A 13251-nucleotide genomic window follows, 5' to 3' on the forward strand; every position below is an offset into this window, starting at 1 on the left:
AACCGGAATAAATAAGTAGTAAGCTTATGTAGAGAGCTGTAGATTAACTATTCATAACCCCACATTTGCTTGCCTTTATTATATTCTGGTAGTCCATGCAAGTCTGGTCGATGTTGAAAACTGGATACTTTGGTATAACACATAAATGGCGCGCTCTCTTGAAAGAGTAATACAACATTACCCAATGATGCACAATGCTCTCTGTTTCCGCTCTGCATCATGAATTGAGATATTGGTTTTTATTATTTTATAATGTCTCATAGAACACCGATGTATATAAAAAGCAGCATGACCGCGCTACATGTATCACAAAAAACATTTTTAAAATAACATTTTTCTCTTCTCTTTGTTTCAGTGCAGGGATATCAGCGGTGTGAGCTGAACTGTCGTCCCATTGGCTACCGCTTCTACGTACGCCACACCGAGAAGGTGCAGGACGGCACTCCGTGCGAGGCTTCATCCACAGATATCTGCGTGGGTGGGCAATGCTTGGTGAGTACCACCGGTAACCACACAGAGTTCACTAGTATATGATGTTGTCTTCATTTATTCCTTAGGGGCCACCACATTAGCCATTTGCATTCATCATACCCTCCGAATTTATTAATTTTGCCCTTCTAACAAACAAAAGACAAATATTTTTATGTTTATAGGTGCAACAAAATGTTAGAACTGCAGCTAAATGTACTACATTTTATGTGTAAATAATTCTTATTGATCTGTTTCAATGGCAAATTATTGTTGATGTTTAATATGCGGCAGCTGAATGCCCAGGTTGATGATGGAACTCTTGATTTTAAGGAAGCGCCGTGTACTGGACAGCCCCGTTAATAAGCATAGTGAAAGGAAAAGGTTACTGTAGGAAGTTGGCTCTTTATATGACATATCAAAAATCTGATATATGATGTAAAGAGTCCGGGGCTCCCCTATGAGTGGACAGGGGTTTGCTATACAACCCCAAAGTGCTCTGTTAGGGGGTAGTGTAGTCGGCAGCCTTAGACTTAACCCCTTCGATGCTTGTGACGGAACCGTTCCGTCATCAGTCACGGCTGAGCTGTGCTGATGACGGAACTGTTCCGTCACGACCGCACCCTGTTCTGGAATGTCCAACACAGGGGCGGAATCGGCGCCGCACGGAAGCGGTTAACAAAGAGGAGTGCAAAACATTTGCAAATACACACAATGGTCAATAAATGACACACAACTCAGGAAGGAGATCAACGCCAATCTATAGCAATAGAAAGTATCGTTATACATGTTTAGACATCAGAGAAAAATCATCGTTCAGGTAAGTATGTTTTTAAATATAAATTCTTTTCAATTTAAAAAGTGAACAAAGTGCAATTTCTGAGTTCAGCAATGTTATCCTACAGAAGGAAGAACAAGTTCTGCAAACAAGTACAGTACAGTGAATTACAGGACCAGTCTCCAGGAGTTAAGGTGAGTAGTGGGCAAGGCTCAAGGCAGCACCAGCAGTGCACCGCCAGTGGCTTTAGAGCGGCCGGGAGCAAAATAGCATCGGGAGCCCAATAGGTTTCTATGGAGATCAGTCACTGCGAAAAGAGGCTGCAGGTTCTGGCTGGAAGGCCACTTGGGTTGAACCAACAGGGGGGTTTAAGGCTTGCAATGCTCAGGGAGGTTGGGACATCTGGGGTCCTCTATTCCATGGCCCGGGAGCGATAGATGCAGAGGTGTCTTTAGCCGTCGGGTTTCCTTACTGGGAGCAGTCGCGGTCTAGGGGGGCCTGCATGCAGAGGCTTCAGGCAACGTCGAGGAGTCCACGAAGGATGAAACCACAATGGACTCGAGCTCTGGAAGGGTTCCTGGACAAAGGGTTGGGCTTACTCTCCTGTGAGGAGGAGCCAGATTTGCATTCCAAAGGCAGCAGCTCTTTGAAGCTCGCTGGCCGTAGGAGGCTAATCAGCAGGTCATCCTGTGGAAGGGGGTGTTACACCCTCTTCCTGGACAGGCTTTTGTTTGGGGTCTCCTGAGAGCAAAAAGTTCTCACCCTATGAGGTCAGAACAGCATCTCTGGTGGCGGGCTGGCAGAAACCAGTCAACAAGGACACCAGAGGCTGGTAGGTGTTCAGGGGGCACATCTAACGTACCCTCTGGGTGCATGTATTGGTAAGTCCAACACTGGCATCAGTGTGGGTTTATAAATACAAGATGTTTGATACCAAACACCCCTATCTTCAGTGAAGCCATCATGTAAATGGGGAACTCGTTTTCACCAGTGTGCAGCACATGTTTTAAAATGGCTTCCCTGATTGATCACTTGTACTGGCAGTAAAAGGACTGACAAGGGTTTATTTGCTAATGTAGGTATGCCCTCATATGTAATATTCAGCACTCTTCCTTAGGGCTGTCAGACCCACTGTAGGGGTGACTTATAAATATTACGTGCAGTATTAGGAGACATAGCACACAGTGATGTGTGACATGTCGTGTTTTCCCTTTTATCTGCACCAAGACACGCAGCCTGCAATGTCAGTCTTGTATGTGCTTGGTGAGCAGTCCCTTAGGGTGGCACAATTCATGTTGTTGCCCTTGGGGGCCCTCTTTAGTACCCCAGACCTAAGGTACCAGGGGCAACATTTACTAGGGACTTAGGGCCAGATGCATCAAATGGTTTTGCTCATTCTGTCTCTATGGGAAAATGTGTTTATACATATGGCCCTTACAGAGGCTACTAAAGGTTTTGCCAATTGGAGGAAACAATTGTACAGTTTTGAGAGAAATAACACTGGTACTGGGGACCTGGTAGGCAGGAACCCAGGACACTTCAGTCAAAGTTACAACAAACACTAGGCAAAAAGTGTGGGGGGTGGTACTGTACCTAAAACCCAGTTCCCTACAGTTACTTACCTGTAACAGTAGTTTCACAGCTTGAGACTATTATAGCTTCTTTTGCTGTGCATCCTTGTAGGATCTAGTGATTGTGCTTAGAAAAGGATCTTATTTTTATACGTAGAAGTTTTCGGGTGTTGACAAATGTGGATCAGTGTGACTTTATGCTGTCGACACAAAGCTAAGTCTACCACAACATGTCTGTTACCCTCAGATTGGGAACAATGTGAAATGAATTAGATGGTCACAGAAGTGCATGGATTCCATCTCTTCTGAATGCCATGAGCCAATGCTGGTACAGTATAGCCCCCTCCTGCTATCATTCCTCAGGGCATTTTCCTGGTCTTCGCTTTGCCAGTGCGCACTGCAAAAGTCACTGGCAGCACTGCGCGGGTGGGTGCCAGCCAGGTCTGCTGTCATCACTGCTCGCAGACTCACTGCCAAACGTTGAAGAAGTGTCTTTAACTTTGGATGCTGAAATAAAATGAGTTTTGGACAGAATCCTCCTGATAATTCGACTGGCTACCAAATCTGCTGTCGCTTAGGTCTTATTAGCACCTCGCGAATTCCCCAAGGACTCGAGGCCCTTGCCCGGCACTTAGGAATATCTGGTCCTCTTTCTTGCTACACATCTACAGTCTCCTAGAGAATAAAGGTAGTTCTGTGGGATAAAACACATGCTGTAGAGATCTGAACGTAACATACAAGTCAGAGTTTCAAGTAGTACCAGGATCATGTAAAGCAATACTAACAAAAATCTGTGTATTTAAGTTGAAAAAAGGCAAATACTATACGTGTCTGAACTTACAATGTATCGTACTCAGATGTTGTCATTGTAAACACGCACACGGAAGTTTGCGTGCTGCTAAACACAATTTTGTATTGTCCCATGGCGTAAATTCAAGCGGGCGGTACCTTGCAAGAATTTTCCATTCGAGCACACCCATGAGTATGAATCTCCATGCTCTCATGTCTGACAACTGTCCAAGGATAATATGTGCAGGTTTTGCAGAAATTGCATATATTGGGTTTGGAAATATCACACAGTTTCCTTTTGCCCATTGTTTGTGCCTGTTTTCTTTTGGCCCTAGTCTTCATATGACTTTAGTTGATCTGGATTTGTTTAAAATCCTAGTGTCTATGCTCTGTTTCCCCTCATTACCTCCCCTTGCATGACCTAGCCAGTGCTTAATTTGTAAAAAAAAAAAAAGAAAGAAAGAAAAAAATAGTGTCAGTGCCCTTCATCAGGAGGACACTACACCTTGCACCATCAGTTACCCCTGCCAGCGCTGCCAATGACAGTGCCAGCACAACAACTAGCCATCCTATTCTTACAAGTGTGACAATTCATACTATTCTAGGCCCCCAAAGCTATATAGTGATGGCTTGGGAGGCAGGTATTAGTCATTGTACATGTAAACTGAATTAATAAACAGCTGTTGTTTTGCTCATACCTAAAGTAGGCAGACAGCGCCACCATGTGTCAGACTGTGATAAGCACCAGTACTGGCAAATAAGTGCAGAGCACCGAAAACCACCAGCTCAAATTAAGCACTGGACTTATCAGCGTTTTAGTGCGATGCAGTGCCATTTAACGCTGGCCAGTTTTCAACACAAAATATCATTTGCACAAGTAAGGTGTTTGTGTCGCTTTGCGTTGCCTGAGCACCTCTGCACTAAATGATGGTACATCTGGGGCCAACTATTTTAGGTGATATTTTAGATGCAAACTCTTTGCCTTTGCTATTGTCATTTGTTTCGCTTCTCCTTTACGATCCTGGCTGTTCAAAATGGTGATGAATAATAGAGCTTGACTCATGCACTCCTTTTAGTTGTATAGTTTGTGATTGAAGTATGCCGCCGTTATCACATAGCTGTCGGGTAGTGGTGTGCAGGAAGGTAGCGCTTTCTGATCAGAAGCGTGTCTAAATGATTGAGAATGGTGCTTCCCCAAGGGGTGGCTTACCTTTTGTGCACTGCCGGGTTCCAAATGGAGGATGCTATGCATACTTGAATGAGGAAATTCAAGATGGAATAAAATATTGAAATTGAATACAGTTGTTCATTACAAACTAAGAATAACGAGAATACCGTCCTCCATTTGTAACCCGGCAGTGCACCAAAGGGATGCCACCCCTTGGCGAAGCGCCATTCTCAAAATGGTGGAGCCCAATAAGTTGTATGTGAGAATGTTGTGTGTAGAAATATCGTCTGACGTATATATCATTTGCGAAAAGTTCAGCCCATTGGAAGTTAACAATAGAAAATCTTCACCAACTAGGCAATACTCGTATCGGACAATATACTGGGTATGATATTCCAGTATTATACCACGCGTGACAAGTTTTAAGATGTTTTGAAAGGTAATCTCTCGCCCCCTCCTTTCCCAAAACTTAAGCAGGTTTATTGTGAGTCAGAAGGAGATAGAAAGTAGTGAAGCAGAGTTACCTTGGGCTCTAATACAAGCGAAAGAAATGGGCCCTCACTCCCCAATGAATAATATTATGGGGATAAAGAGCGCCCCTTACACCTCTGTGCCCCGGTGCCACAGCACCTGATGCATTAATGATATCTTGGCTTCTGGAAGCGAAATATTACTACATGTGAAAACAGAGAATAGGACCAGAATTCCGCTTTAATGTTTTTCCACTCAGTTTCCAGGCCAGAGTTACCACCGGTATCCCTGTGGGCTACCACACACAAATCGCTGGCTAACCCAGCACGCTCTTGCAGGTTTCCAGCAGTCCGGGAGCATGGCTGTCCATCAGTCTCTGCCTATGTGGCTGAGACAATGTTCATGTGTTTTAAATGGTTCAGTTTGTGTCAGTATTCATTCAAAACTCTGTTTATTTAGGTTCCGTTCCCATTCCATCTTAATGGAGACCAAAAATCTGTGGTTTGGTTCCAGTCCACAGCAAGTTTCTGTGTGTGTTTTTCTGAATGCATCAAGAGTCTCGGTTTTATTTCCACTTCACTTCGAGCCGCTGTGTATTATTTCTAGTACACATCAAGACGTTCTGTGTTGCTTCCAGAACACATCAAGACGCTGTGTTATTTCCCATACACATAAAGACTGTGTTATTTTTCAAACACATCAAGACTCTGTGTTATTTCCCATATACATCAAGACTGTGTTATTTCCCATACACATCCAGACTGTTATTTTTCATACACATCAAGACTCTGTGTTATTTCTCATACACATCAAGACTGTGTTATTTCCCATACACATCAAGACTCTGTTGTTTCTCGTACACATCAAGACTCTGTGTTATTTCCCATACACATCAAGACTGTGTGTTATTTCCCATACACATCAAGACTGTTATTTCCCATACACATCCAGACTGTGTTATTTCTCATACACATCAAGACTCTGTTATTTCTTATACACATAAAGACTCTGTGTTATTTCCCCTTCACATCAATACTCTGTGTTTTTTTTGCACTCCACATCAAGACTCTGTTATTTCCAATACACATCAAGACTGTGTGTTCCCTCCAGTACCTTTCTAGTAAACACCAAGACTATGTGCTATTTCGTACACACATCAATCCTCTGTGTGTTATTTCCTTTGCATATCTAGTACACATCAATCAGTGTGCTTTTTTCCGGTACACATCAAGACTCATAACACACGCAAATGCTGACTCATCCTCGGCTTTCCCCGACGAACCCACATCACACCCCGCCTCAGGAAACTCCACTGGCTCCCCGTACAGAAGAGATGCCAATTCAAGCTGCTGACCGACGCACACAAGGCTCTACACAACCAAGGACCCGCCTACATTAACCACTGCCTGAACTTCCACCAACCATCGACAAGACTACACTCTTCCTCCCTTTCACCTGCCCATACTCCCCGCATCTACCGAACCAGAAGTGGAGGACGCTCCTTCCCCCCCATCGCAGGAAAGACCTGGAACAGCCTCTCCATGCACTACTGGACCATCACCTCACTTTCGGAATTCCGAATGGCCCTCAAGACCTGGCTGTTCGAATAAGCCTCCATGGTCTGCAAACGCCTGGATACCCTATTGGGTGATTAGCCGTGCTTTATAAATCCTGATTGATTGATTGATGCTGTGAGTTATTTCCATGTTACATCAAGACTTTGTGTTGTTTCCAGATTACATTAAAACTGTGCATGTTATTTCCAACAAACATTAAGATTCCGCGTGTTGTTTCCAGTACACAACAAAGCTTTGGAGCATGTTGGTTCCAACACACATAAAAGCTTTTTGTGTTCGTCCCAGGACACTTCAAGTCTCTGCATGTTAGTTCAACTAAATATAATGGTGCAATATTGGTTCCAGTGCACATAAGGTGTTTTTATCCTGTACCTTTGAGTTTCTGTGTACCACAGTTAATGTACCCCATCAATCCACCCCTACTTCCTTTGTTGAGGATGTGTACATTGGATCTGTAGCCAGTTCTTGTTCTCTACACCAGTCATGTCTTTGTTGAGTCCATGACCACATCCGGTCTATATGCACTTTCCCTCCTTCCACCTTCTGTGTGGATGCCCCCCGCTTACAGCACCCAATCATGTCACTTTCTACCTTGGTTACTCTAAAATGTAGGGGTGTGGATGGTTCCAGTACCCACCGCCAATTGCTAACAGTTGTAGTTTGTCAAGTATTTCTGTAGCATGTTTGCAGTACCTGTGATACTCTGGTTCCAGAGTGCGTTTTTTGTTACCCCATTAGATTCTGTGTACCTGGAGTCCATGTGCGTGTTCTGGTACCCCATCAGATCCGTATGTACCTAGAGTCCACATGAGTGTCTGGTACCCCATCAGATTCTGTGTACCTAGAGTCCACGTGCGTGTTCTAGTACCCCATCAGATTCTGTGTAAATATAGTCTATGTGCGTGTTCTTGTCCCTCTTCAGATCTCTGTTTAACTAGAGTCCACATGCGTGTTCTGGTACCCCATCAGATTCTGTGTACCTAGAGTCCACGTGTGTGTTCTGATACCCCATCAGATCTGTATGTACCAAGTGTTCACATGCGTGTTCGGGTACCCCATCAGATTCTGTGTACCTAGAGTCCATGTGCGTGTTCAGGTACCCCATCAGATCTCTATGTATCTAGGGTCCACATGTGTGTTCTGCTAGCCCATTGGATTCTGTGTACCTAAAGTCCACGTGTGTGTTCTGGTACCCCATCAGATCTGTATGTACCTAGAGTCCACATGCGTGTTCAGGTACCCCATCATATCTCTATGTATCTAGAGTCCACATGTGTGTTCTGCTAGCCCATTGGATTCTGTGTACCTAAAGTCCACGTGCGTGTTCTGGTACCCCATCAGATCTGTATGTACCTAGAGTCCACATGTGTGTTCTGGTACCCCATCAGATTCTGTGTACCTAGAGTCCACGTGTGTGTTCTGATACCCCATCAGATCTGTATGTACCAAGTGTTCACATGCGTGTTCGGGTACCCCATCAGATTCTGTGTACCTAGAGTCCATGTGCGTGTTCAGGTACCCCATCAGATCTCTATGTATCTAGGGTCCACATGTGTGTTCTGCTAGCCCATTGGATTCTGTGTACCTAAAGTCCACGTGTGTGTTCTGGTACCCCATCAGATCTGTATGTACCTAGAGTCCACATGCGTGTTCAGGTACCCCATCAGATCTCTATGTATCTAGAGTCCACATGTGTGTTCTGCTAGCCCATTGGATTCTGTGTACCTAAAGTCCACGTGCGTGTTCTGGTACCCCATCAGATCTGTATGTACCTAGAGTCCACATGTGTGTTCTGGTACCCCATCAGATCTCTGTGTACCTAGAGTCCACATGTGTGTTCTGGGACCCCATCAGATCTCTGTTGGAACCCAGGCTCCACTTCCCATCATTAATCTTTGTAGTCTGGCTCTGGCACTCTTCTGTTCTCCTTGCCATGGCTTCATTACCCACGTTCTAGGTATGCCTTGGTTTCTGGAATTGTCAGGTAGTTGTGTAGCCAGGGTTCCATACCATAACAGGTCTCCGTGTGTACTCTTGTCCCAGCACCGATTCCAGTTCTCTCCGATCTGTTCCTAGTGGTATCAGAGCTTTTGAGCTTGGTTCCAGTACCCTGACCTCTGGTGTAGCCTGCCACATTTCACATCAGGTGTGTGTGGCCAGGATCCAGTACACACGCTGCGTCAGTATATTGATTCCAGTGCAGCTTCGGGTCTGTGTATGTACGTTTGCTTTGATTCACTTCACCCGTACATTTAATCTGGTTCCAGTACCCCCATGTGATCTGTGTGTGCCCTGGTCCCGGTTCACATTCTTTGTCTCATCTAGATCCGATACGAACAAGGTGACTTCGTCTTGGTTTTGTGTGTCCACATTCTGTGAGCCTTGTTTCCTGTACCTGGTAAGTCTATGTGTATCTTGTTTTCAGTACGCCCATGTGAACTCGTTACGCTGGCATTATGTCATATAATTTATTTATTTGAGAGTTTTATATAGCGCTAGCTAGACCCAAAGGTATCGGAGCGCTTTACAGTAGTAAATGTTCGCATCAAGATTACAGCATTTCGCATTACTCTTGTTGTGCAAAATTCTCAAAATTATGCCATTGAGCCTGGTCACGTAACAATAGATTGGTTGTGCAAAGATCCTTTTGGAGAAGCACAGGAAGAATGCAAGCATCCAGAAAGCGCGCTGCGGTTGTTTGTGCGCCTATATTTTTATGGATATATATATATATTTTTTAAAGTTTATTTATTGATTTCAAAGATATAAAAACAGTCAGTAATACAAATTGGTACATAGTGATATGATCATACAAACCCTCCACCCCCCCCCCCCCCCAGGCACAGCAAGTTCATAATTTTAGTACATTCGGAAAAACCTACTCATCAATAGATCATTGTATCCAAGGCAACAACAATGACAATGAAAAGGTTCTTACATGTAGTCCGCCACTATGGGCCGGGAAAAACAAACACTCTAGATCGATCCAAGGTATCGCTTAGGGCACAGCTTTCCAAACTGTGTGGCGCGACACGGTACTGTGTCGCGCCCCATGCGTAGGTGTGTCGCACTTGTTAGGGCTTCCGGGGGGGGGGGTTGTTTATCTGCCCATTGACGTGCTGATGGTTCATTTAGCGCGTTTGGAGCTCACGCTGCGGTTGTAATTACTGTAATCTCGGCGATCTGTCTTGTTTGAGCCCTGGACAGGACAAACAGAAGAGGAGCTTAAAAAACCCATTTGGGGGAAAATATTCTAATCCTCATCGCAGGCTGAAGGGGGCAGGGTGCTTGGAATGTCAAACAATTGACTCCACTAGCATCTTGTGTTTGCGTTCTGTCTTTATTTGTGTACTGTACTTCTCTGGAAAACGAAATGCAGTTCCATGTTTCCATCAACAGTTTATATCGTTTTAGGGCTATGCAGTGATAAAATCCAATATTTCAGTCAGAAGGGGAGAAAGAGAAATTATATAGTGCCTTGTTTACCAATTTGTAGTTACATTGGCAGATAAATTCCCATGTACTCGAAGGTCATCCTCAACTTGCCATTCTTCTTTTTAACACGGTCGTTTCAGTTTGTGCCCTTTAGGTAAAATCAGAGCCGACCACTTACAGATGGATTCTGCTGGGCCCAGATGCTACAGTGGATTTTTGACACATTAGAAACTTTTATGAAAAGAGCGCCAGTTAATTCTGGTTGTCTCTTCGAAAAGGGTACTTGTGTCTAACATTGTCAATTTGTTACAGTTTGCATTTTTGCTCTTAATCTAATAAGACTTTTGCTTGTTTTTTCCTGCTCGGCCAAAAACGCACGTATGATAAGTGGGTGCAGTTGAAACCATTTGCAGTGAACATTTACATAGGATAAGTACATCCCCTTGAAACGTTTGCAAATGATAAGCTCGAATTTCCTTCATAATCAGTTTATATGATTGATGTATGGAAATCACATTTTATTCATAGGGGAGCATTATAATCACAAGTGTAGAGCGCAGCCAATATAGTCTTTTGTCTTATCAACATGAAGTATTACAATTTTGAAATATATTAACTTGAAAATTGATGTACTTAGCCCTTGGAAAAGTGCAAAAAGAACAATTGATGGACAGCATGCAGAACAATGTCATACATTCACCCCAGTACAGAGATCTGGTCTAAATCCATGGTCTTTTTGCTCACCATGCCATTCCAGTTTGAATCCAGCCATATGCAAATCAGTCTTGACCCTGCGCCAAATGGAAATAGTCTAGCCCCAACTGCCAGGCCAGGCCCTCCCTGGACTGGAACCAAACAACCTAGGACCAGTTTCGGGGTGTCACCCCTCATCAGCCAGGATGGCTTGACTCCAGTGGCATGGATAGGATGGGACTCTCGTCTGGGCTTACCCGGCCCACTCGGGTGACAAATGCAAAAAGAACAGTTGATGGTGTGTGTGTGTGTGGGGGGGGCATGTGTGGGTGGGGTTTTGTGTGGGTGTGTGTGTGGGGTTGTGTGTGTGTGGTTGTGTGTGGGGGGTTGTATGTGTGTGTGGGGGGGTTGTATGTGTGTGTGTGGGGGTTGTGTGTGTGTGTGTGTGGGGTTGTGTGTGTGGGGTTGTGGGTGGTTCGGGCTAGCTCGCTGCGCTCGCTCGCGTTACCGTGTCCCTGAAAAACATTTCACAAAAAGGTGTGTCACCAACATGAAAAGTTTGGAAAGCTGTGGCTTAGGGGGTGACAGATGCCAGAGCGGCGGGCGAGCACCTCCACAAAAACCGTTGAGTTAGAAAGAGAAGGGGAGGAACAGTTCAAGAGATTCACAGTAAGTCTGGGTGGGATAGCAAATATGCTGTAAGCGGGGCCCAAAAGTCTTTGGGGCGGGACGCCTCTGGTAGCTCCTCCTCATATATCTGCAGCTGGTCCCTACAATAGATCAGGTCACTGAGCCATTTTTTCACAGTGGGAATTGTCTTAGGGCCCCAACACTGCGCAACTGCCCTTTTCGCGAAGAGAGTAGAAACTGCTACAATGCGCCTGTTACAGGGCTTAAGGCGTTTAACATAACCCAGCAAGCATATCTCAGGGGTGCAGCACACGGGTTCCAGCACAATATCAGTGAGCATGTTCGCCGCAGCAGTCCAGAAAACAAATACACCCGCACACATCCAGGCCACATGTAAAAAGTCTGCATCCGCTGTTCCACAGAGCACACAGTTAGCAGTCTCTCGCAGACCATACCTAAGTAATTGCAAAGGGGAGTAGTATACCAGATGTAAGAATTTGAAGTGAATAATTCTGAGATTGCAGTTAGCAGTGAGACGACCAATGAGTTGGCAACATGCTGTCCAAACCTCTGGTGCAATAGAAATACCCAGCGCTTCCTGCCAGCGTAAACAAGAGGGATGATCACCTTGCTCACGCAAGGAGGCATTATAAAGTTTAGTGATTAAACCCTTGCGCCCCTCTCCCGCCCGCATCGCCTGCAACGCCCGTAGACTAGTGGGCTCCGCAGGGTACTCTGGATATGCCGCGCGAATAGTCTGACGGACTCGGACGTATGTAAAGCCAAACATAAAACCACGATCTGCGCCATTCTGCACCTCCTGCAATGTTTTAAATTGATCCTCCTTGTAATGGTCACCCAGCCGGGAGATGCCCGCTGCAGCCAGCTCTCATAGGGCCGGCGCCTCTCGTGCCGCAGAAATATCAGGGTGTGAAGCTAGAGGCAGCAATGGAGCATATAGATAGGATAATTGAACCTGTGACGCAAGCATTTGCCATGCCCACACCGTGCAGGGTTTATCTCGGTCCGTGTGCCGCCCGATCCTCCCGAATGGACCACCGCCTGCAACGGCATGAGGATATTTTTTAGCTCGAAATCTGCACTAAAATCCAAGATGGACACATGGATGCATTTCACTTTGAAGTATAGATTACATTTCTAATTACCATTTCACTCAATTTTTCTGAAATTTCTCGTAAGTAAGCAAAAATACAGTTAGATGAATATTGCACAATCCTAGTTTTCAGTACACAGCTACAACTCTGCATGTGTCGTGATCTCAGGTCCCGTCAGACATTGGTGTACTGTGGTTTCAGCAACTATGGGGCTCTTTGTCTTAATTGTAGTATCCATCAGATCTCTTTTCTGGATTATAGTTCTTATCAGGTCCCTTTTTAGGTTTCGCCTCGCGATCCGCTGCGCTGTTTACCACTATGGACAAAAGTCCCGCCTCTCTGTTCCATTGGCTAGCTCCATAAATGGAGGCTAGCCATTGGAAGAGAGAGGCGTCCGTCATTCTGCGAGGTGATTCATGGGCGTTTCTGGCGATTTTTTTCCCTCTCCGCCCCTTTGTGACGTCATTCTGGCGGTGGGCGTTTTTTTTTTTTGTATCGGCATGTTGGTTTCATTTCCAACGTGTGCCTTGCAGGGAGTTGCTAGCAGGTATCCCGT

At 45.1% G+C, this 13251-nt stretch overlaps 1 protein-coding gene across 1 annotated transcript in view; it reads left to right on the forward strand.

The window, feature by feature from the left end:
- Window positions 1–13251, forward strand: part of ADAMTSL4 (ADAMTS like 4) — a 334744-nt gene that overhangs the window by 221254 nt on the left and 100239 nt on the right. Inside the window, 1 exon segment of the mRNA XM_078668902.1 lies at window positions 356–492. Coding sequence (XP_078525028.1) covers window positions 356–492 — 137 coding nt within the window.

The sequence above is a fragment of the Lissotriton helveticus genome, chromosome 12 (assembly GCF_964261635.1).
Source record: "Lissotriton helveticus chromosome 12, aLisHel1.1, whole genome shotgun sequence".
NCBI classification, from domain to species: Eukaryota; Metazoa; Chordata; class Amphibia; order Caudata; family Salamandridae; genus Lissotriton; species Lissotriton helveticus.